Source organism: Apteryx rowi, unplaced genomic scaffold (genome assembly GCF_003343035.1).
Source record: "Apteryx rowi isolate R43461 unplaced genomic scaffold, aptRow1 scaffold_793, whole genome shotgun sequence".
NCBI classification, from domain to species: domain Eukaryota; kingdom Metazoa; phylum Chordata; class Aves; order Apterygiformes; family Apterygidae; genus Apteryx; species Apteryx rowi.
In genome coordinates this window covers 1013-24058 of record NW_020451086.1, presented here as the reverse complement: position 1 = coordinate 24058, position 23046 = coordinate 1013, and the positions used below count along the sequence as shown (strand labels likewise).

Sequence of the window (23046 nt, the reverse complement as noted above, 5' to 3'; positions counted from 1 at the left end):
TCCCGGAAGGCAGCTCTGGCGGCTGGTGGCAGGGCGGCTAGTTCAAGTTGCCATAGCGGCGAGGCGCGGACGGCGCGGAGCTGCGTTGGGCGGTTGGTACCGTGGGGACGGTTGGAGGTCCCCGGGAAAGGGGCCGGCTTCGCTTCGGGGAGGCGAGGCCCGGGCCGTCCCGCAGCCGGTGTGCGGGGAGGGGAGACCCGGGGGCCGTGGCGAGGGTGGGGGCCGTGGCGGGAAGGGGCTGCGCTGGCGGGCGGGCCGCCGCGGGCTGCGGGAGGAGCGGGCCGTGGCCGGGGCCGGCGGGGCCGCCCGTGTGGAGCTGGGGCGAAAGTGCCGCACAGGACGTCTAGCTGGGGTCGTGTGAGGGTAAAATTATATACGTGTCTAGCGGGCGGAGGTTTAGGGAAGGGTGTTAGCTCAGCTTCTTTTCTTCTGTTTTCTGTGACCTAGTGTTGAAGCATGATGGGAATATAGTGTCACAGGGTGACAACAGAATGTAGTACTGTACTGCTGATGCCTTAAAACCTGACGGTGACATGACACCCTGTCGTGTCACCTTCCTGCCTTTTGAAAGTTTCTGGTGCAAGCAGGAGCACTGCAAGAAAAGGGCCTGAAGAGTGTCCTGTGTCCCTTTCTGGGGTGATTATAGAGTTCTGGGTCTGATTTTAACTATATAAGTCTTCAAACAAGACTTAAGCACCAAGTTAGTTGCCTAGTGATAAATTCGTCTACGTGGAGCTAAACAGATAAATCACTTGAAAAGTATTCAGGTTTCATATATGAGTTCAACTTCTGCTCACTCGAGCTGGGGAAGTTGCTGCTGAAATTTGTCAACTGCACTTCATGCTTGTTTCATGCTGCAGATCTCTAAGAAAAAATCCTCAATGAAGCTGAAATAGACTTTTTTTTTTATAAGGAAGGAAAAGATTGAGTATTAGTGTTTTTCTTCATGCAAGAAAAGTTAAAATTTGTTTAAGTGGACTCAAACCCAGCAAAAGACACAAAACCAACAAGCCTCTTACTGTCAAGTCAGTCATATGATCATGTGCTGAAATCAATCCAGGTTTATGGAAAAAAATGCTAATACACTCTTTTTGTTTTAATTCAATTTGGCAAATATTCATACAGAATATTTGTACTTGTTTCTACTTCTTTATGTTTTTATTTTTATTTCTAAAGTGAAACTTTCATAATTCCTGTAAAAATGCAGATGTTAACTTTTATATGAAGCTAAACTCTCCAACTTAAAAGTGCCTGCAGTTCCTCTTAGGTTGCTTGTTCGAACAAAGAGGAATGCTAATTAAACCTAAATAGAAAATTTTCATCCAACAAAATGTCCTAATGGGTCTAGTATTTTTTTTTTTGTGTTTCCCTGTTTACTAGCCTTTCTTCAGTGCTTTGGCCAGTAAGTGTCATAATGAGACAGCTGGAAAAAAAAACATTTTTTTTTTCTGCTGTAAATCTTTACTTCACTTTTGTTTCATCTAGTGTTACACCATTTCTTTATTTGGGGCTTTTATGGTCGAGACACTTCTCAGAACTGTTTTCAGCCAGCTATTGTTTTTCATTATATTCTACTAATGCCTATTTCTCTTGTGACATACACCAAGAGGTACATGTAGGGCTGTGTTCAGATGTCCACTTGCTTTTGAGTTTGAGTAGTTTTTAAGAATTTAGTTCCCATCAGCTGAGATGCAACAAGTAACAAATATAGTGTTCTACAGGGTTATGCCATTTGATACTCAAATGTGTTAAAATGCTTTCAGCCATTTGAATATTTTTACATGTCTTACTGCTCTCATTTCTCTGTCTACTCAGGTATCCTTAAAAAAGCCCACTTTCGTTAAGGTAAAACTGGTAATATTTTAATTGATGTTATTTTTTGGTGTCTCAGCTTCTAGAAAGAAACATGATGTGGAAATAGAGTGAAATAAGAGTTAAGCCTAATCTTTCACTTGGAACTGTTTAATTCATATTTAAGCTATCTGAATTGCATAATGTGAGGTTAGTTTTCTAACTTCATTTAATGAGATAGTTCTGTACAGAGGTCTAAATACATAATTAATAAATCCAGTGTATGCTTTCCAGCCCAATTTGGGAGGAGAAGAGAAATGGTTGCTTCCTGTGGAACTCTGAAAGCAGTTCTGAAGACTCCCATTTGCCCCCCCCCCCCCAAAAAAAAAAAAATTGCTGTGACTTTGTAGTTGAGATTAAATATGACAGATATTGAGCGTCAACCATTTGTTATGATCATTAAAATTAAAAGTGTTTTAAATGTAAAAATGATAATAGTCTGGCAAAATATGCAGGTACGTGGAGCAAAGGTCCATGAACAGATGAAGACTAGATTCCTATGGATATATGCCTTATGGATGTAAGTCTCAGAGTTGATTTCCTCCTCATAAGGCTGATCTTGTGCTACATTCTTAGTATGGTCATTAACAGGCATTTGAGACACCCTTTACTTAATATCTTAAAGATATTTTCACAAAATGCCTGAAACATAAAACCTATGTTAAGCTTGGAAATTGGTCACTGAACCCAGCCTTTATTTGATTGTTGGGTTGTGAGTGATTATGCTGCTGGTCAGATGTGCTTTGATCTGAGTGGAAGGGAAAATCAGAGCCATGATTTTGGTGGCTAAGAGCAGGAAGAGATATTTTAGTCTAGAGAACTGACAGTGCAGTCATAGGAGAAATGAAAAATTACTCTAGCGGCCAGAAGGGCTGTAGAACCAGTGACAGAAACTTGTTTGAAGGAAGCCATATTTCATGCTTATCAGTGATACCTGTGGTCTGTGTGCAAGAATATGGATCTTGCTGATGTCAGGATGAAGTTTCATTAAAGATCAAGGGGAAAACACAGCTTCGTGTACTAATTAGCAGGAGAGAATAAATTCTTTTTTTTTTTTTTTGGTACCAAATTATGGTAAATATGAAAATTATTATGGGTTGCTAGTGCTAGCTGTGCCTTCTGTTTTCAAAAGGTTTCTATCAAAGTGTGGGGGACGCAAATTTACAACCTTTTAAAAATGAAATATAGAGGCTACTTGATATTTTTGCAGAGTCTTGTATAAAGTACAGCTTATGAATTGGATCTGCTCTGTGGTTTCTTTTGGAAACTTCTGCAATAGTTGCTAGAATAATGATACCTTTATGCTGTAGCTTTTTTGTGTTGAATACAGGACTGAAAGGAATTCAGAAAAGTTTGCCAGTCTGTTTCCTCTGCCTCTAAGCAGCCTCAAACTGTTTCTCCCAACAGATGCTTCTCTTGCATCTTGTTACAGGTCTTAGTGATGGTTATTTTGTGACCTCTAGCCAATGTGCTCCAGTGCTTAGTTGTTTAAAAAAACAAACAAAAAACCCCCTGATGTCTAACCTATGTATTCAGTGTTGTAATTTTAATCAGTTACTACTTGACTTAACTATAGCAGTCAGGACTGTTTATTCTCAAGCTTTTAATAGCTTCTTTTTCCACGTCTGAAGACTGTTATCCTACTTTCCTTCCTCTACCCCTTTCTTAAGACTCAACAATTCCCGTTCATTCCTCACAAACCGTATTTCCTATACCTCAAATAATCTTTGAATTCTAGTCAACTGAATTGCCCCATGCTAAATGCAGTAAATCAGGTTATGTTGAATAAACATTAAATAAAAGAGAAATACTATTTCACAATTTACAAAAATAGCTTTATCTTTATGCCTCTTGTATGGTGTTAGCTTTTTCTTTCTAGAACATGACCCTGTTGATTCATATTTAATTTGGGATCTACTACAGCTCCCAAATATTCCTTTTTTCCCCCCTCTATTCCCCATATCAACATTTATTTCCCAGTTGGACAAACAGTGTCAGCTGCAAACTTTATAAACATATTCAATTCTATTATCAGGTCATTTAATGAAAAGATTTAGCGCAATCACTATAGGTTCTCACTTGATATTTCTCTCCAATATGATATTTAATTGCTCTCAACTCGTCTATGAATTTTGGTATTCAGACAGTTTTGCTTCTATTTTACGAAAGCTTAATCTAGTTCATGTTTTCTTTTGCTTACTTTTGTGAATGTCATGAGTGTGCTTAAGGTACAAAAAAAAATTACCTCAACTGCTTCTTTCCTATTAATAAATTTCGTTACTCATTACCAAACCAATTCACTTGATTTGACATCAACTGATACATTGCATTTTTTGAGAACAAATCTTTTTCTGGAGTCTTAAAATAGTCTTTTTTTCCCCAATATATTGAAATTAAGTTGATTAGCATATAGTTTTTTGGCCCCTATTTTTCATACTTTTTACTTACCTTCCCTTCTTTTAAAGGCACAGCCAATTTGAATACTATTTAGCAAGTAGTATGATGCAGAGGGGAGTAAATCTGCAGAGCAGAACAACTGGTGATGAAAACCTGATATCTCCACTGTGTGGTTTTTGGGGAGTTTACTTTGGGCTAGAGTCTGATCTTGTATACTGAACACCTAGTAATGGTTTGAGTTTATCTTTTGGTTTAACTCTCTCCTAATGGGTTCTGCTTCTTGTGTTTTGGCACTGGTGTGAATAAACACATTAGCTGGGGAACAGTTGGGAGATCTGCTTGAAAAGTACATACAGCTGATCTGAACAGAAAAGCTAATGTAGATGTAGTCTTAGTTTGGCTATAAAGTTGCTTCTGGAATTCTGTGCAAGTCAGAGACTATTCAGTTATGATCAGCATTTAAGACTCATTACTCTTTCTGATCTTCCTGCTTAGGTTTCAAGATACCAATGGCAGATTCATCTAGCGATTCAGATAATTTTCTTAAGGGCCGAGTAGGAAGGCGGCCACCTTTGAGAGCAACTCACAACAGAGCTTGGAACCATGGTGCTGAAGAAGTTACAGAAAAGATCCATACTTTAGCAAGCACTTTAAAGGTTGTTTACAAAAATGTTGTTTTAAGACTATTTATAGCATTTACATGTCCATAATATTTTCACCTCTGAGGTTGTGTAAGATACTGTAGTGATGGGAAACACTACCTTCTATGCAAGCACAAAAAGATTTGGGAAATTGATTGTACTGTGTCTGAGCTGACAGTAGGTGGTCTCCTTCCTCATAATATAGCTTACAATTCAAATAATTTCTAGATGTGGAATAGCACAGTAAGAAGAAATATTTGTAAATTTGTGCCATTCTAGTTCAAACAGCACAAGTGTGAGCTCAGTTACAAATTTACAATTTTTTTTTTTTTTAATGTGTGAAAAGAGAAAAATTCATATGCAATGCTAAATTTAACCTTTAAATATCTTGGCTGGAAAATGATCATCAAGCTAGAAAAGAGATGGAATAATAAAAATGTAATCTGACAACATTCTTAAGAGCTGCTTTTTTTGGCATTGTCCTGTTTCTGTCTAATATCTTTCTAGCTGCTCTTCTGAAATTCTGATTTTAAGCAAATTGCTTTTTGTGGGCTGGTTTTCAGCCAGGTCTGCCACCTGATCCAGCTCTTCATCTGGTCTCAAGAGCGCTTGTGAAGAGGAGGAGGGAAAGATTGTGTGAAAGGGGAGGACAGGACTGCAGTGGCCTTGCTTAAGCTGGAGCTGCCATGAAAACACTGCTGTAGAAACTGAATGATGAAATTTTGGTCAAGCTTCTTTACAGTGGAGAATGGAGTCCATATATCTTGATCTACTCTTTTTAACCAGGCAGTCCTTTACATTATCATGTAGTTTTTACAATTTGTTACAGGCTGTGACAAATGCTGTTTGTTCATGGCGCAGACAAGTGTAGTCTTGAGGAGTGAATAATTTTGCAGTGGCTTGAAGAAAGCATGTTAACATGGTCAGTTATTGCCCTTAAATAGGGGGCTCGTTTCCTCCCATCAGGTGGATGTCACCTAACAGCCTTAATAATAACGTCTTTAATTTCTTCATGCTGAGATGAAAATTTTGGTCTGTGGCTCTGGAATGTGTGCTATAGTTCTGAGTTTTCTCTTAGCTGCCTGATGAACTTTCTTACCTTATCTAAGTTTTCAAAAATCTGTTAATTCTCAGTTTACCTTCCTGCAAAATGGCATTAGGTTATTTTAAGGTCTTTGGATAGAAAGACTTTTCTACAGGGTGGCTGAAACTTTCCAAACTTTTTGTCTGAAGCTGGGGACATTACTGTCATATTGTAAAGAATAGCATTTTTTTTTTTTCCTTTAGAGGTGCTGTCCATCTTCAGGTTCTGATTACTTTAATAAGATTTGGAATGCTCAGACCTTTAAAAAAAAAAAAAAAAAGGAAAGAGAAGAGAAGACTTTTCTATTTTGACTTTTGTTTCTCCATTTTTTTTTTTTAAGGATACCAACAGAAATCTGAGACATGTTGACCATATGCTAGGACAATACAGAGAATACAACAAGGAACAAACTGAAGCCATAGCAACTGTGAGCAACTTTCATTATGTCTTAACTTCTTAAGTCTTTTTTTATTATTATTTTTTAAATAGTGTTCATAATTGAAAACTTGGTAGCAATGGGTAAGATATATCAAGAGAATGGTATGATATTATGTCAAGTACAATGTGCACTACTAAAATAGAGTATTAGGCAGCATGTTTCTTTTGTATAAATAGATCATAATAAGATAAAATCTTAATTGTAATGGGTAATTATATTATTGTCTGTGACTATACTGTTTTTCTTCCATTCTGCAATAAATTTTGAATCTGTTGACCAGCTTTCTCTAAGTTTCAGGAGGGGTAAAGATCTCATAAATATTAAGGCTCTACAAATTTGAAAATGAGTGGCTACATAGAGAAAAGAAACTGAATTAGTGCCCTTAGGGCAAGAAAAGTTTATAGCTTGGCTCCAAACAAACTGCAGCAGGTATTGCCTTGAAACAGATAGATAAGGGTTACTGAATTTGTGGAATTTCTGATGGAAATAGGACTGATATAAGATCACCAGTTTTTAACTCATGTTGATGATAAATGTAGTTCAAAGTCATTATTCTAAAAAGGCAGTCTATTAAAAAACATCCAGGTGAGTGTGACCTCACTCAAAAATTTTGTTTTGACCTATGTCCTCTCTTATTAGTCAGGTAGGTGGCCTTTGATTATGTCACAAATTGAGAAGTCTGAAGACCTTTTTCATTTTCTGCTTGAGCTTTAAATATTAGAGTAGAATCCATCTTATGAATAAAGATATCATCTTTCTCAGAGTTCCTGTTCCCTTTCTGCAGCAGAAGCTTCCACTTTGCATAGAATAGATGTGATACGTATCTGATGTATGTGGTAAGAGGCAGCTGTGATCAGGAAGTAGGGAATCTGTTTTACTTCTACAATAAATATTTAAGAAAAAAAGTTAATAAATATTTCTCATGCAGATGGTGTTTGTTTTTTTTTTTAAGGTAATAAAGTTGGTTGAACGTTTCTACCATAATAGGCAAGATTGTTCTTGTAGGAATACTTTTTTCCAAGCTAGATAGACATTTAGGTTCAATCAGTTATGCTGAGTATTGTAATGTCTGACTCTCTCTTGTGGAAAAGATCACAAAGAATTTTAGATTTTTCTCCCAACCATTGTATAGCATGTTTGCATTTATGAATTGGTGACTGTTGTGTTGCATTTGGACCTCTGCTCATTTGTCCTTTTAATAGCTTTGGTAGTTTCTCTAGCATGCTAAGAGTGTATGTAAGAAGAACTATAATGGGAAAAGTGGAGTGCTGTTTCAGAATTGTTTTGTAGCTTGTAGTTGCTACAGCGTATCCATATAACCTCCATCTTTTGATTACTGATGTTCCTCAAGTATGATTTATTGTTATCTGTGAGCCCAGAGAAGAACCTTTCACAATGTGATGTGATGATACACTTCTGGGGATACTGCAAGATTTAAGTAGGAATTTCTTCGAGAAATTTGTTTTGTCAGTATGGTATTGAGCAATTACTTCCACAGCTGGATGTGGCAAGGTATGGGTAGTTGTTTAACCTAAGCCTCAAGAGTTGACTTCTCTTAGGGGGAACTGTTTTGGAGACACACAGCTCTGGGAATTTTGCAGCTTTTTAAGCACAAAGACAAGGAAGCAAAAAGAACAAAACAAACAAACATGTTTATAGTATGTATGTCAGCTGTGAACCTGTTTTGTTCTAAAAGCACCTTTTTCCTGAATATCTTTGTAGCCGTTAATTCTTCTGGAAAGTGTTGCTCATGGACTATGAAAGCGAGGAAACTGACGATACTTATATAAAGGTACAGACCCAGGTTCATTAAGATTTTCAAAATAAAATCCATTATGAAATAGTTCTTAATGTGTGTTGCAAATACAGGAGGAATAGTATCAAATTAAAAACAGTCTCTTTAGAAATTGAATTTGCATATCTTAGAAATTTATCCAAGCACTCAGGTATACAGGAATTATAGCTTAAATGCCACATATGTATATATAAATGTTGCAGAGGAGTATTTGAATTCAAAAATAGCTGTATTTAAATCCAAAATAACCTTAAAAACTTCTATCGTCAGCTTTTGTTTGAAATTTCATTGGAATCAAAGATACTTTTTATCTGATACTTATTTACATCTTTTTTTTTATGTGAGAGGAAAGTGAGGTTTACTGATTTAGGTATTTTGGCATTTACAGTTGGCATATATAGTAATAATGGAAGTTTGGGTTTGAGAAGAAAAAAGAAATATAATTGTCTAATGCTTTTTAAGGGCAAATCTAATATAAAATCACTGCATTGACTTGACGAGAGGAGACATTATTGTTCTACTTGCTGACTGAAGCCAGTGCAACATATTGCAGTATGCTTATTAAAAGTTTTCTACTGTATGGATGTGATAAAGGAATTGACCAGTGGTGTTAAATGGGGCCTCAAGTAATTTGTGTTTGTTATTTGAGAGCACAGGGCTGCATGCTGCAATGTTGTAGCAGGGATATGTGAATATGCTCAGACTTCACTGTTATAAATCAGTATTAAAGTTCATCTGTTTGTTAAAATGAGAGGAAATAGTTATGTTCTTAAAACAACAGAAGTATAGATTTTAATGAGTGAGTGTTACTGGGTTAGATTGTGAGGTTTATAATAAAGAAACAAAAGTCAGTTGTTGGTGCTCCATACAGTTATAAAAGATCTAAGCTGAACTTTCTTCTTTCCTGGAGAAGTTAAGATCAATTTAAAATTAAAGTTTCCAAACCGAGAAATGGTCAACTTCTGCGATGTGAAATGATACCTCTGAGAAGCTGAGGGGCCTTTTCTTTAATTAAATGATATTAACTTCCTATGAACATCTGGGTGATACCATCTGCTGTAACTTTAAGGGACTAATGTGCATTTAAATATCAGTCTTCATCCTGAAAGGGTTTTGATTGTAAAATGATTTAGGGAAATTATTATTCATTTGCCTTCAGTCCATATGTCTTGAGTGGAATAGTGTGTTTTATCTTGTTTGATAACTTATTCTGAATATGCAGAATGCTGGCTCAGAAATGCCCATGTTCTTGGTAGCTGCTGGTTGCCTTAATGTTCTGTACATACCTAAACGATGCTTGAAAAAGACTAAATTAAGGATTGAAGCTATAGTAAAAGCACTCATGTATTTAGTATATATTCAAAATTTAGGCTGATATTAGGAATAGTTATAAACATTTAAACTAAAAGTGAAACTACTAAACCCCCACTGCACCTGAGTCCCAAGAAAATGCACTTCTTGTGTTGTCATGTGACAAAATGTGCTGGTATGGTATGGTGAGCCATATCCCTTCTTGTGGTAGGAAGTCATAGGAAGATGGATACTGAGGCTACTGTTCTTGGGTCTCTCTGGGCCTCCATCATCTATGCTGCAAAGCCTTGTCTCACTGAGGAATGATGAGACTGCTGAGGAACTGTTTTCCATTCTTGTTTCTAAACTACTCTGACTACCTGCCTTGAGGTGTTACAGTGAGTGACTGTGGCACTGTACGAAACTTGCTACCTAGCCTATAGGGTCAGAAAGGTTGGCCGTTCTGAACTGTATTTCCTTTGCTGCTGACTGTTTGTCCTGCTCCTGATTCTCTAGTCATGGGAATGCTGCACTCTGTGTGCCCTGTTCCAGAGCAGTGTTGTTTTTCCTGCTGGATTCGCTATTGCTCTGTAATTTTTGTTATGTCCCTTTAGGATAAGTGTAATAGAGAAACTTCTGCTCTTCTGCAGGTTTTCTTTTCTTTTCTTTTCTTTTTTTTTAAGATGATTATAGACCCACTTCAATCTTTTCTCTTCTAGATTTTTAGCTCAGTTCTCTAAAGATTTCCCACTAGGTGGTTTTCTCTGCTTTGCTACATCCCATCCTCTCTTATTTGAGCTATAGTGAGTCCATATACTTCTATGTGATGTCCAACACTCCGGTACATAATGCTTTGGTTTAGACCTTACTAATACTCGAAAGAGATGGATTGCTTCATATGCAAAGCCTGAGAAAACATCTATTTGTGTTAAGTAAGGGTTTTTTCTTTTATTGGCAAACATTGACTTTGATTAACACTTTTAGGTCCGTTATAGCTCCCAGATCTTCTTCAAAGAACTAATACCTAACAAATTATTTTCCAGTCTCCTTGTCCAGCTGATTAGTCCTTCCTTATCTGTAGTACCAGGCAAGTGAGTAGAGGAAAAATAAATTTTGCTTTTTTCTTTTGTTTCCTAACTTGTCAAGATTTATTGTATGTATTTAATGGTAGTGTTTCCATTGTGAAAATTCAGCCTTTATTAACAACCTGCTTGATGGGGTAGTGCATTTGAAAAATATGCAGCCATAATTGAGATGGCAGGAGCTGGAAGAATATTGAAGGACACTATTTGAATCTCGGAACAACTAACTGAACTTTAATGGAGAAATGGAAAATACAAAATAGAATGGAGGAGCGGACAGCTTTGTTTTGGCTGCTTCCTGTGATGCTGTGGAGGGGCTTAAAATTAATTAGCCTTTGAGAGAGAGCTGATTTTTTTTTTTTTCCCCCCGATGACACTGATCTTTTTCTCCTAAATAAATAAATAAATAAAAAGTAGGAATAAGAAATGGGAAAGGACCGAAATATTAGGTACTATTTTGATAGAGCTTAAACAGCTTATAGATGGTCAAATGAACTCAATTATGAGCTGACTGCCTGTGTGAGAGAGGTGTCAAGGAATGGACTTCTGATTGGTGAACTGCTGAATATTAAGGATCTTCGATTCAAATTCATGTCTTTTAATATGTCTTTTCTACTATCATTAGCCTCTTTTTGTTCTGTAAATACCTGGTAAAGAACTAGTCTTTTAAGAAAACAAATATGTTTTAAAGTATAAAAATGTTAATAAAAGTATAAAATCTTTAATCAATTTTTTGGTATTGTTCTGTCCTAAAGAAACTGATTGAAGCATAAGGGTGTTAGTTCTTAACACTGTTATGGTTCTTTTTTTAAAAAAGATTAGCTGTCTGGTTTCGTGTAGAGAAGATGAAAATGAGCATACAAATTGAGCACTGTTCACTTAATTCAGTTTTTATTATCCTATTAGAGATGCAGGATAGGTCTTTGTCAGGGTGTGTTTAGATTTGAAATTTGAGTTATTGCTGTTTTTTCTTTGATCCTATGGTACTTTCGTAGATTATTTTAAGGTTTAGCTTTTTGAACACAAGTGATTTTTTTGTTAGATATATGCATTGCTGTAATTTTTTCCCTCAAGTAATCTCTGTCTTTTTGAGAAAGCATTAGAAGATCCTTAAGGTTTCTGGTTTGAGATTTTCTTACCTTGATAATTGACTTGTTTTAATAATACAATATAATAAAAAGAACCTAAGCATACATGAAAAGATTCAAAAAAGATTTAAAACAATATTTTAAGCTTTGAAAAAAGTATAGTTCTGCAAGAATAAAGTGACAATTTAACCACTCTACAGAAGTATCTGTTAGAGAGAGGACAGATGATCTAGATGTTTTGTAGACTGTCAAATAAAGAGGTAGCAAAAACCTGTGACTAAGAACAAGGTTAGCAAATGCAACCTAAAAAATAAGGTGAACATTTGAAAAATGAAGAACTAATTTAGGAATATAATTAGGTCTTTTTGAACTCTTAAGTCAGGAATGGCTGCCTTCTTATAGAAGAAGTGTAATTATGCAAATAGGGTTTGATGTAAGGTCACTTAGTGAAATTCTATGGCCATAGGTCAGATTGATTACAGGTAGGACTGTTTTTTGGATTAACTAAATTCCAGATCTTTGAAGTTACTTTCTGGATTTTGCAGGGATGTTATTGAGAATTGCTGGCAACTAGGGTGGGTTTTTTGGTTTTTTTTGGTCCTGGTGTATTGAGACTCTGAGGCTGCTAGTGTTGGTAAAACTGTCATTTCTCTGCAGTTAAAAGAAATGCTGGAACAGTCCATAGGTCAGTTAAGGAGTCAACGGTTAACTCGAAACTCTGGAATGAGAAGCGCTTCTCTTTCAAGCTTATATGCTAGTGATCTGGATGGAGAAGCAGTCTCAGGTAAAATACTCAAGATATTACAGTATACTTACAATAGTAATATGACATAATTTAAGACAAGAAGAAATTAAAAAGAACCAAAATCATTTGTGTAAAGATATTGACATGAAAAGCTATAGCTGATTACTTCAAAGAAATTCAGTTTTGAAATTTGTGGAGACCTGCAGTGTATATCTCGGGATACCTCATACCCCGAGAGATGTAAATGGAACAAGACATTCAATGGAGAAAACTGCTTTGCCCCCTATGTATGTTGTAGTATATACGGTTTAAAGCTAAATTTGAAAGGCGTTGCAGCTTCTGAAGTTTGCTTCACAGCAAAAAGGAAAAATAAATTTTAAATGCATAAGACTATGGGCATGTGGGTGAAATTAGACAAGGCTCAGCAGAAAAGATAAAACTAAAACAATATATAACTTACAGAAAAAGTAGGTGTTTCTTCTACACCTCTCTGAAAATAAATTAGTTTTAGAAAAAGGTCAGTTTGGGGAATATTCCTCAGTAGCATTCATGTATTCTAGTTAAAAGCTTTGAAACTTACACAGCTTTTACACTAGAAAACTGAAAAAGTACTACTAGTTTAAAGCTATAATAGATTCATGTAGAGGAAAGGCTGTTGCCTGGGCAGTTTGAATAACAAACTCCCTGTTCCTTGGAGGAACAAAGGAAACCTTTCCTGCCCTTCCCATACACATATTTGGGAAATCTTTATATTGAAGATGAATCCTTGGAAGAGGCAAACAAGAAGTATGCCTATGCGTTTTATGTAACTTTAGTAATTGTTTTGCCAATGTCTTGTCTGTAATGTGGTCCATAAGGATGTTGGGAGGATCAGAGACAAGTTTTTCTTAAAGCAGAATTAAAAATTTCCCTTATGAAATGTTGCCTTCCTACTTATTTTTTTTATCTCTTATCTCAAAGGGAACCATCACTTCCTGCCTACTTCTCCTCTCAGAGATTATGGAGACTCACAGGGCAATAGACATCGAAGGTCTAGATCTGCAAGTGTTCGATTTGTCAATGGGGCAGATAATTTGGACCAGGTACAGCACACTAATAGGAGTTCCTTCCCCCAGTAGGCAGTATGTGGTCATGAGCCTCTTCACTTTGACATCAGAGGAAGTTATTCTGATGATGAAGCTAAGAATCTTTCGGCTCTGAAGTGTGCTTCCTGTGTTATGTGCCTTGCCATTCTTCATTAGATAGTCACCTCTTGTATCCGTTAGTTTTGTAAAGTTTCATGCAAGATGTGAATGATAGTGTTATCAAAAGCAACGTCTGAAAATAACATCTGTACTCTTCAGGCCATGTACAGAAAATAAAATTAACCTCTATGTATTTGATTAGACTTCATCTCCATAGGCTGAAATCCTATGTGGGATTTCATATGGGGATTGTTTTGTGTCAGTTAATGGCACAGGATCTCATTGCTTTCGCCATCTTACTTCAGTGTAGCCTGGTTTGATCTTGAGCCGGCTAGTTCTCCATCTTAATTCTAGGTTAGACCTGTGAGTAGGATAATCTGTCCCAGTACTTCAGACAGATCAGGTGAGGAGAAGGAGGATGTGTATGGGACTGGTGTTTCTCAGGACCTCACCCCATGTCTACTTGCTGACTCTTCAGAAAATATAAAATTGCCTTAGTGGATAAGATTATAGGCTTTCTGTATCCTACAGATAGAGTTAATGTCAGTAACTGCTTTTGCTCTTTCAGACAGAGTGGCTAGACCTGCTTGAATGAATCCATCTTTTTGTGTGGATGGCTTTTTCCAGGAGAAATATATATTGACTAATACTAAAGCAACTGATCATAGGGTGTTTGTGTTAACCTTATTAAATCAATCTCTACTTCCAAATAATTAATTTTAAATTTAACTACAATACATTGTCTCTGTTGACTTTTTGGGAAGTCTGAATGCTACAGAAAAGACTAGGCTTCTATTTAAACATGTTTCACTGTCCTCTCCCATCACTCCCCCAGAAATAAAATACTAATATTTCTAGGGTTGTTGGATGCTTAGGAGGAAAGACTTCTATACAACATTATTTCTTTAGGGAGTTCCAAAATACAAGCAAGATTTCTAGTATATATTAAGTAACTATGTAAGTAAATACAAATTTTTTCTGTTTTGATGATGATTGCTAGTTCATTACCTTGTCCTTGTTTTCCAGTGAGTGAATACAGCTTTATCCACTCAACTATTTCATAAGAAAAGCATAACACTTTGAGGAAAGATGAGCTATCTAGAAATAGTCATTGATCATGACCCTAAGTAGAAACTGGGGCAGAGATAAAACAGTACTTAAGTATTATTTAACTAAAGTTTTGGCACTTCCTTCTTTCTATAACCACAAGTCCTTCTGATTGCTTCTAGCCACAGTAATTTTCAGAATGTATCGGTTTGAGAAGGAGAAAGAATCAGATTGTTAAAAGCCTATTCCGCTGGAAAATGTGCTGTGTTTTTTAAAATCTCTTGGGTTTGGTTGAAATATCTGATCAGTCACATGAGGGAGAGGCTAATGCCTGAGTTTGAATGTTGTTTTTGGGATGGTCAGCTGGACTGATCCAGGTTTAAGTCTTAGGTATGGATTAAAGAGGTGTATAAACCAGGCTTTTCTCAAATGAAGGTCCTCATCACTTAGCTGTCAACAGCAGAAGGATGGTTTAAATGTCACTTCTTTTCTCCCTTGGAAGATGGATGACCTATCACTTTTTTATCTTCTCCCATAAAAAGTTTGACTATAAATTGAGGGCCTGCAGAACGGGGGAAATTGAACTCTGTAAAACTGAGGTTTTATTGAGCAAATAGCTTTTTCCAACTCAGATACAAACATTCTAGTACAGTGTGTAAAATCCTGGGAAATGTAAAAAACCTTTCCTCGTGCTTTGCTGGTGTCTAAATTCATTATAGTGTTCTCTTTGATCACTTGCTTTTGTTCACATGCTTTTGTTGTTGTTTTTTTTTATAGTAGTACATATAGCTGGGTGGAACTTTGTATCATTTATACTAGTATTTATTAGCAGGCCTTTCAATTTGCCTTGGATTAGATATAAAAGATTGTGAATTGTCAGATACATTAAGCAAGCTCTGAAGCATAGAATAACCATAATTGGGAAAACTGGTTTGGCAAATAATGTACTAAAAATTAAACTTCAGTGAGCAAATGCTGTAAAGGGTTGACAGAAATCATAGAAACACAGAAGCCTAACCCAAGCTATTTTGCAGTTCGTGTAATTTTGTTGTTCTGTAGCTTATTTTTATCTGCTGCATTCTATTTAATACTTTTGCTTTCAAAGTGTGTGTATGTGTGTATATACATTCTTTTTGAAATATCACTGGAAAAGGAATTCTTAAATTGTGTACTTTTATTTACAGCTGCATTCTTTCCACCAGTCTCTTCGAGATCTCAGTAGTGAACAAGTTCGCCTAGGAGAGGACATCAGTCGGGAGCTTTCAAGAAGAAACCGGTATAAACTGAATATAATTCTGTATGAAGAAAGGTGTAGAAAATAATAGATGTCCTTCTAAATACTTCTTAGACTCCTTTGTTCTTCTGTATTATTAAAAAAAAGAAAAAGGAAAAAAAAACTGGGGAGAATGGAGATTGGACAACATGCAGAGGAAACCAATACTATGAATTGCTTGTTCCAAGTCATCTCATGCAGTATTTATGAATGTAAATAACACCCATGAGTTCTGGTTTGTATGATATATGTGCCTTTGCCCCCCTTTTTTTTAATATAGGTATAAGGATAAGGATTTGGGATTTATTTTTATTACATCTCTGCACCTGATTTGTTCTTGGTCTCCTGAGGACAAGCTCTCATGTAGGTCATAATGTTTTTTTAATACATAGTGCCTTAATATATGGTGCTCTGCCTAACAGAAATAACAGGAATTGGTCCTCTAATTCCTAGTAAGATCTAGTCCTATTCAAAGGGACCGTGTAGACATGTTCATAATTTTGTACTTGTTAACCTCATACCTAGCCTTTCAAGCTAGATGCTTCATTATCTTCCCTTAAAAAATGGATATGCTTTTTATCATGATTTTACCACTTGAGGCTTATCTTTAATTATGCTAGGAATTTACAGGCAGTACTGCTGTAGCCTAAAAATCCAAGAGATTGTTGCTTCTTAAAAATATCACAGTTGATATTTAGTTTGTGCACTTTGGAGTGTTCACTTCAAGTCTTACCTATATTTTCCTGTGAAGGACTGATGCAGAAATGAGAAAGACTCTAGCAGAGTTGTCTGAAAAGCTCACCGAGTCCCAAAGACAAGAAACGGTGAGTGTAAATAATCTAAAAAAGATGATGTGTGTTTAGTATTCTAAGAGGATGTTTAATGAGTGTTTTGCTAGTAGGTACCACATATTTTTTTATATATTGTATATTGTTTTGGTGATTTCATTGCAGGAGGGTGAAAATCCAACAAGTTTCATGTTTCAGATACTCGTTTAAAGTACAAGCAAGTGTTTTACAAATGTGTGTGTAGTGAATTTTTCTGTTTCAAATTAATGGTCTTGGAGAAAGCTGTTGTTTAACTTGGAACATTGGTTTAACATTTCAACAAAATAAGATAGCTTTTGAAAGGTACAAGATAAGTCTTCACACTGTCTGTATCACTTAAATATGAAAGAAATCTGCTATTGAGGTGTGAGTCTTTGTGCAGAGTCTTGCTACAGGAACAAGAGAAGTTGCAAATTCTCCTGATGTTCAGGAGGCAGAAATTCTAGATGTAATTCTTGACTCATCAGACTTGAGGCCAGAGACTATAATCTATCAATACCAGTTACAGGTTTAATATGATAGAATCTATCAGTGGAGGAAGACTCACCTCTTCAGCCTTCCTAGAATAATGTAACGGGCTGTCCCTGTTAGAATGTTAGCTCTGCTTTTCCCTAATAGCCTAGCAGGATAGAAAAGGTTCTCTGATAAAGAATTCTCAGATGTTTGTGAAACTCAGTTTTCCTTGTTATGGGCTGCTTTTCAGTATACTTATTTCTTGATCCCTCATGTAACAGGAAATCAGCAAGCTCAATAAATTTTAACCAGGATGGTTCTCAAGAAAACAGATGCTGCAACTGGCTTCACTACAACTGTTCAGTGCAATTGCAAAGTCTGCTAGTGCCAAGAAAGGATCTGTGCCAACAATATTGGTATTGGTGACAATTACATTGTCATATTAAAGATCTTAAGAGATAATTTAGTACCAATACATGCAGTTATAAGGCAAGATGAGCTGCCTAAGAGAAACTAAGGATACGTAAGACTTGCCCTGAAAAGTTAGCATTATTATTGATATCACATTAGCACATACATAAAGCATAGCCTCAGGTTTGATGAATCAAGAATTACATATGGAATTTCTGCCTCCTGACTATCAGGGAAATTTGCCCTTGTTCAAAGCCTAATGATCTACCATTACATTGGTGAAGCTGACAGCATGGGTAAATGCAAAAAAGAGACTTAGTTTGGATATTGAGGAAAAAATTACTGTAATGGTGACGACAGCAAAGCATGGGATTAGAGTGCCTGTAGAAACTGTAGTCTGTTACTGTAGATTTTTAAGAACCTTTACTAACTGTCTGAGTTTAGAAATTCTTCTAAAGAGATTCCTTACTTCAGGACTGATTTCTCATAGTTGAAGGTGAGTTGTGTAGGAGGAAGTATTTTTTATTCTCACAACTTCCTCATAAGAATTTGTGCAGAAATGTTTGTCCTTAGTGCCTTTATTCATTTCGATTCAGAAACATCCAACATCACCATCCTAGCTGTAATCTACTTTGACTCCTGATTGGAAAGTATCAATTTAAAATCTTGATAATTTTGACAGGTTGAATTTATGGTGGAAACAATTTTTTTTCAGTTCAATGTCCTTAAGTCTTCATTTCCGTAGTGGCGTATATCTAAGTACTTACAGTTCTGCTGTCCAGCATTTTCAGTATTGCTTGAAATTTGCCTGCTTATAATAATGTGTGGTGACAAAGGTCTGGTCATTACAGTAGGTCTGAGTCACTAGACCAGAATCTTTGTTCATTAGAGGTTTATGGTTCTTAATTAGAGCCTATCTGATTCTGAAGCCAGATACTTTTTTTCTTCTTTTCTTATAAGAGCCGGACAACAACCAGTATTGCCTTTAAAGGCAGCTCAGGATAGAAACTGGAGAACACCTGAGATGTTGAGACAGGCATAGTTGGATGCCTGTTTCATGTGAAGTGCTCACAGTGGTTTTGTACTTGAGAATCTGTGTTCAGTTTTAGTATAAAAACTGCAATCTCTGCAACCCTTCCTATATCAACTCCTCTTATCTTTACCTAGATGTGACTTTAGGCTACCTAACTTTTGGTTCTCTGCTTTCCCCTCTTCAAATTACAGCTAAACTCCTATGTTCCAGAGAATAGGATTCTTCTAAGAGGCAATATCTTCTACATCTCTTTTTTTCATTGTAGTGGGAAGCTTGGGATATTTGTGCACAATTCTTTTTCCTTGAGAGGAATTTGGATGATTGCTAAAGGAATGTCTACAGACCTGTAAACATTTGAAAGAATATTATTTGGAATGTTTCATTGCAAGAATAATCTTATGGTTATAACGATCCTCTCAAATATTGTTGCCATCTCCTGGTATGGAGGCACATCCCAAATAGCATAAGAAGCTAATCTTTATACGTAAAAAGCAACTCCACCGAAGCACAGATTTGTTGAAACTAAGTAGGTGCTTAGTTGAGATGGTGCTGTTAGAAGATCAGTGTAGCCCTGTCCGTGGAAATCTCCAGAGGATGTGTTATATGTCAAGCGAGGTGGATGTGGCCTGGAGTTTGTGTATCCCAAAGAGCCAGGGTTACTGTAACTATCCTTCAGAAGAACTGTCTGTCTTAGTCTGTAATTGGTAGTAATTCATAGGTCTGATATCGGAGGGATTTTTGGCATGGCATAGGTGAATTTAAACGTTATCCTTTGTCATGAGGGAAAAGTTTAACTTAATGTTTAAAGTGACATCTATGAAAGAAGCTTGCCATTTTTGTGGTTTAAAGGCTTCTGTTTCAAGTCTTCACTGATGATAAAACAGGTAATAGCAAGAAAGGCAACAAAAATCTATTGAAATAGATTTCAGTCAGCATGATTGGTATACCAGAAATAACAGTGGAAAGCTGAAAAACAGGAGAGAAATTCAAGAAACAGGATGCTCCTTTTTGCAGATTGTGTCCAGCATCTTCCACAAGATTATATTTAGTTGCATGACTTATGTTTTGCCCTGTTTTTGAGTGGGGCATTCTTTTCTCTGTGCTTAATTGGCAGTGGGGGAGGGAATTTTTTGATAGTCTAATCCATTTTCATAGATTTTGCTGCTACTTGAAAGCCTAATACAGAGGCACAGCTCTTAGTGTCGTGATTATCATTCAGATACTCTATGCTGCTGAAAAGGCATCCAGAGGTCACATTCTAATATGCAGTGAATGCAGTAATTTAGTGTTAGCATTTTATGCTGCCATGTAGAACCTCCAAATTCTTTGCAATGTTCTTCAGTGAATCACTTGTCTACACCTGAATGCCTTTTGATAAGATCCAGAGGACAACATATATGCTGTTATGATAGGAGTGTTGTCCTGAGTCAGTCATTTGGGATAAAGGAAGAGAAGTGAGTTTTAGAGTCTGTTCTGAATTACCAAAACCAGTTAATGAGTTACCAAAAAATCTTTTATTTAGTTTGAAAAAAGTTGGGCAACACAGAGGGTAAAATGTTTCCAAACAGTGTGGAAGTGATGTAAATACACTGTAGTAATGACTTCAAGTAAATGCATTAAAAGACCTGAAGGAGCTAAAAAGATAGCTGAAATAATTATGCAGGGTGAAAAGGAGTCCTTCCAAATGTTATGATCAAATGATAAAAGTAGAAAGGTTATTTAAACTTCTCCAGCTGAATGTAAAAATAAAAAAAGTTTGAGAAATAGCTTGCAAAATTATACACACCGATCATCCTTGTTTAGTACCTTAGTGTTGGATCAAAAGATGATGAAACTAGATAGAGTGTTCAGAGAAGATAACATCTGTAGAGAGGTTGGGAGAAAGAATGCGTTAGCTTTTTGCATCCCTCTTCATCAGGGAGAGTGTTGGAAGATGGCAGCATAGAAAACCATTTTTTTCAGAGAAAATGTCGGAGGATTGGCCTCAGATTTGGAGGGACCTGCTAATCCATAGCATAAGTAATTTGGAAAAGGTGGTGATTAGTGAAGTGACCCAGTTTGTGGTAGTGTGATGATGCTAAACTACTCAAAGTGGAAAGGTAAGTTTACTGCATTCCAGGACATCTTATCATTAAACATTGCCAGGACATAAATGTGATGTAACAGCTTTCCTGGAGAATGCACAGGAAGCTGCAAGTGATGGCGCTTAGTTCTCTTGCAAAGTACAACATAATAAAGCCTAATTTGCTATAGACTTGCATGATGTATGCCTCATTTCCTCAGCCTCCTCCCCTACCATTTGAATGCTTTTGGATCTCTGCAACAAAAAATTCTGATGTATCCTGGTCATCTGAATCCTTGCACAAGAACTTCCATGTTCTTCCTATATCTCTGCTTCATCATCAAGCTAAAGTAGCATGTCACTTTCTTTGAGTCACTCTGACTTCCCCAATACCTTTAGCTTCTTGTATTTTCGGCCTAAGTTATTTTGAATGCTAATTTGGCTAATGATTAGTTTCAGACTAAATGCATGTGCTTTTGCTTGCTGACTGCTGAAATGAAAGAATAAGGGCTGAGTCCTTGTGTTTCCTTGAATTGGGTATTTATGAGATCCTCCCAATCTAGGGTCTTGTTTTTTTGAAACCCCTCATAGGGGTGTAAATACATTTGACAATTTGCAGTAAATAATTATTCTTGATTATTACTGCAGAGCTTTTGTACATTACACAAAAGAGCAGAATTTGACCTACTGATCTTCTCCGGAGGATATTAAGGTAAAGTACAAAATTCCAAGTTGGAAGCTAACTATTCATTTGGCTACAGAAGAAGGAAACCTTTTCAAACTGACATTTTTATTTTTATTTTTTATAAAGACAAAAGGACTGTTACATTCCTTAAACCTAATGCCTTGTGGTAACCCTGAGGCCCAGAATATAAATGTATCCTTAATTATGTTTCTGTTGCTACATAACTGTGTTACTTCTGTTAAATTTTTGTATCCACACATATGCCTTGTGCTTACCCTAATAGTAGTGTTATAGGTAAACGCGACAAATTGACAACCACTCGGGCCGGGTTGCATAAATTCCAATTTATAAAATAATTGAGCAAGTCACAAGTAAGCAAAACAGCGCTGGGCGGCCGGGGAGTCTCCTGCTCCACCAACAGCGCGCGCGATCCCCCCCTCACAGTCTCCTTATATGCGATTCCAGCCCCGGGTATACATGGCACTTCCTGTAACTTCTGCGGTTGCGCCGGCTGTTGCTAGGGGGTCTTCTTCAGCCTTCTGGTGGTCGTGGGGATGAAGGCTGGAGTCTTCCTCTGCGTTGTGTGTGGTGACCCTCAGGTCATGCATATATTTTACAGCTGTGTGACCTCGCCATTGCCATATTAGGCTATCTAAACTAACATCGCCGTCTCGCTGGCTCCACTTAATTATCTCAGGCGGGGTACATGCCCTCATTGCAGGATGTTGTGGTTTTTGCCCGTAATTAGCGCCTAGTTTCACCGTAAAATCACTTCCCGATTTGATGTAACAAACTAGCACCTATCACAATCCCCCCTTTTTGTTTTGGTCCTTTCTAATTTGTTCATCAAATCGAACAACAGCCTCCTGTGCCAGGGAGAGCACAGGGTTATGCTTACCCTCATCTTCATTCAGTTGTTCATATTGACTTATCATCAACAGTAGGGGGGGCAGCTTCGAGTCTGCTTTTTGCTAAGTTAATTATTCTATTTACTATACACAGTCCAAAAGTCAACATAAGTACTAATAAAGCCAATGGATTCACGATTTTAGACAACAGGGTGGTTAGCCAGGGAGAATGACTGAACCATGACTCTTACCACCCTTGCTGGGCTTCTCTTTCTTTTTTACGTCTTTCAAGGCCTTCTCTCAGTTTTGCCATAGTATCCCTGACAACTCCTGTATGATCTGCATAAAAGCAACATTCTTCTCCTAGGGCTGCACACAATCCTCCCTGTTGTAAAAATAAGAGGTCCATCCCTCTTCTGTTTTGTAACACCACTTCTGATAGTGATGTTAACGACTTTTCTAAGGCTGTGATGGATTTTTCTATTCGTTTCAAGTCTTCATCTACAGCTGCCCGTAGGGTGCTAAGGTCTTGCTGTTGCTTCATTAGGGAGGAAATTCCAGTTTCTGCTATAACTAGATTCGGCCCTATTGCTTGAGGAATGGATTGCACACTTTCTTTCCTTATGAAAATTAATCCACCTCTATCGGTCCCGGACTCCCAGTACCGGACTCCCCAGGTCTTTCCCAAAAACCATCCCGGATCCTCTGGATGGGTGATATTTATCACTAAATGTTTACAAGTTCCTGGGGGGGGTATAGTGGGGATTTCCCCGATGCCCCAGCTGGAAATCCTTTTTAGGGGGGGGTACAC

The 23046-nt window shown here is 37.0% G+C and overlaps 1 protein-coding gene across 1 annotated transcript; it reads left to right on the top strand.

Annotated features, from left to right (window-relative positions):
- Positions 1-20873, top strand: LOC112977038 (centrosomal protein of 128 kDa-like). Its single transcript, XM_026088896.1, has 8 exons — positions 1-92; positions 4744-4904; positions 6314-6400; positions 12325-12451; positions 13373-13494; positions 15828-15919; positions 16668-16740; positions 20559-20873. Exons 2-8 carry the CDS (start codon positions 4758-4760, stop codon positions 20583-20585), a joined length of 675 nt encoding a protein of 224 aa, XP_025944681.1. The 5' UTR covers positions 1-92; positions 4744-4757; the 3' UTR covers positions 20586-20873.
- The last annotated feature ends 2173 nt before the right edge of the window (positions 20874-23046 follow it).

What these genes read in the sequence shown, in the direction of transcription:
- LOC112977038 (XM_026088896.1), top strand. Translation starts at nt 4,758, where the DNA reads ATGGCAGATTCATCTAGCGATTCAGATAATTTTCTTAAGGGCCGAGTA. An exon ending in GGATGGAGAAGCAGTCTCAG is followed by an intron (nt 12,452 to 13,372) that starts GTAAAATACTCA and finishes CTTATCTCAAAG; the next exon opens with GGAACCATCACTTCCTGCCT. An exon ending in GGGCAGATAATTTGGACCAG is followed by an intron (nt 13,495 to 15,827) that starts GTACAGCACACT and finishes TTTTATTTACAG; the next exon opens with CTGCATTCTTTCCACCAGTC.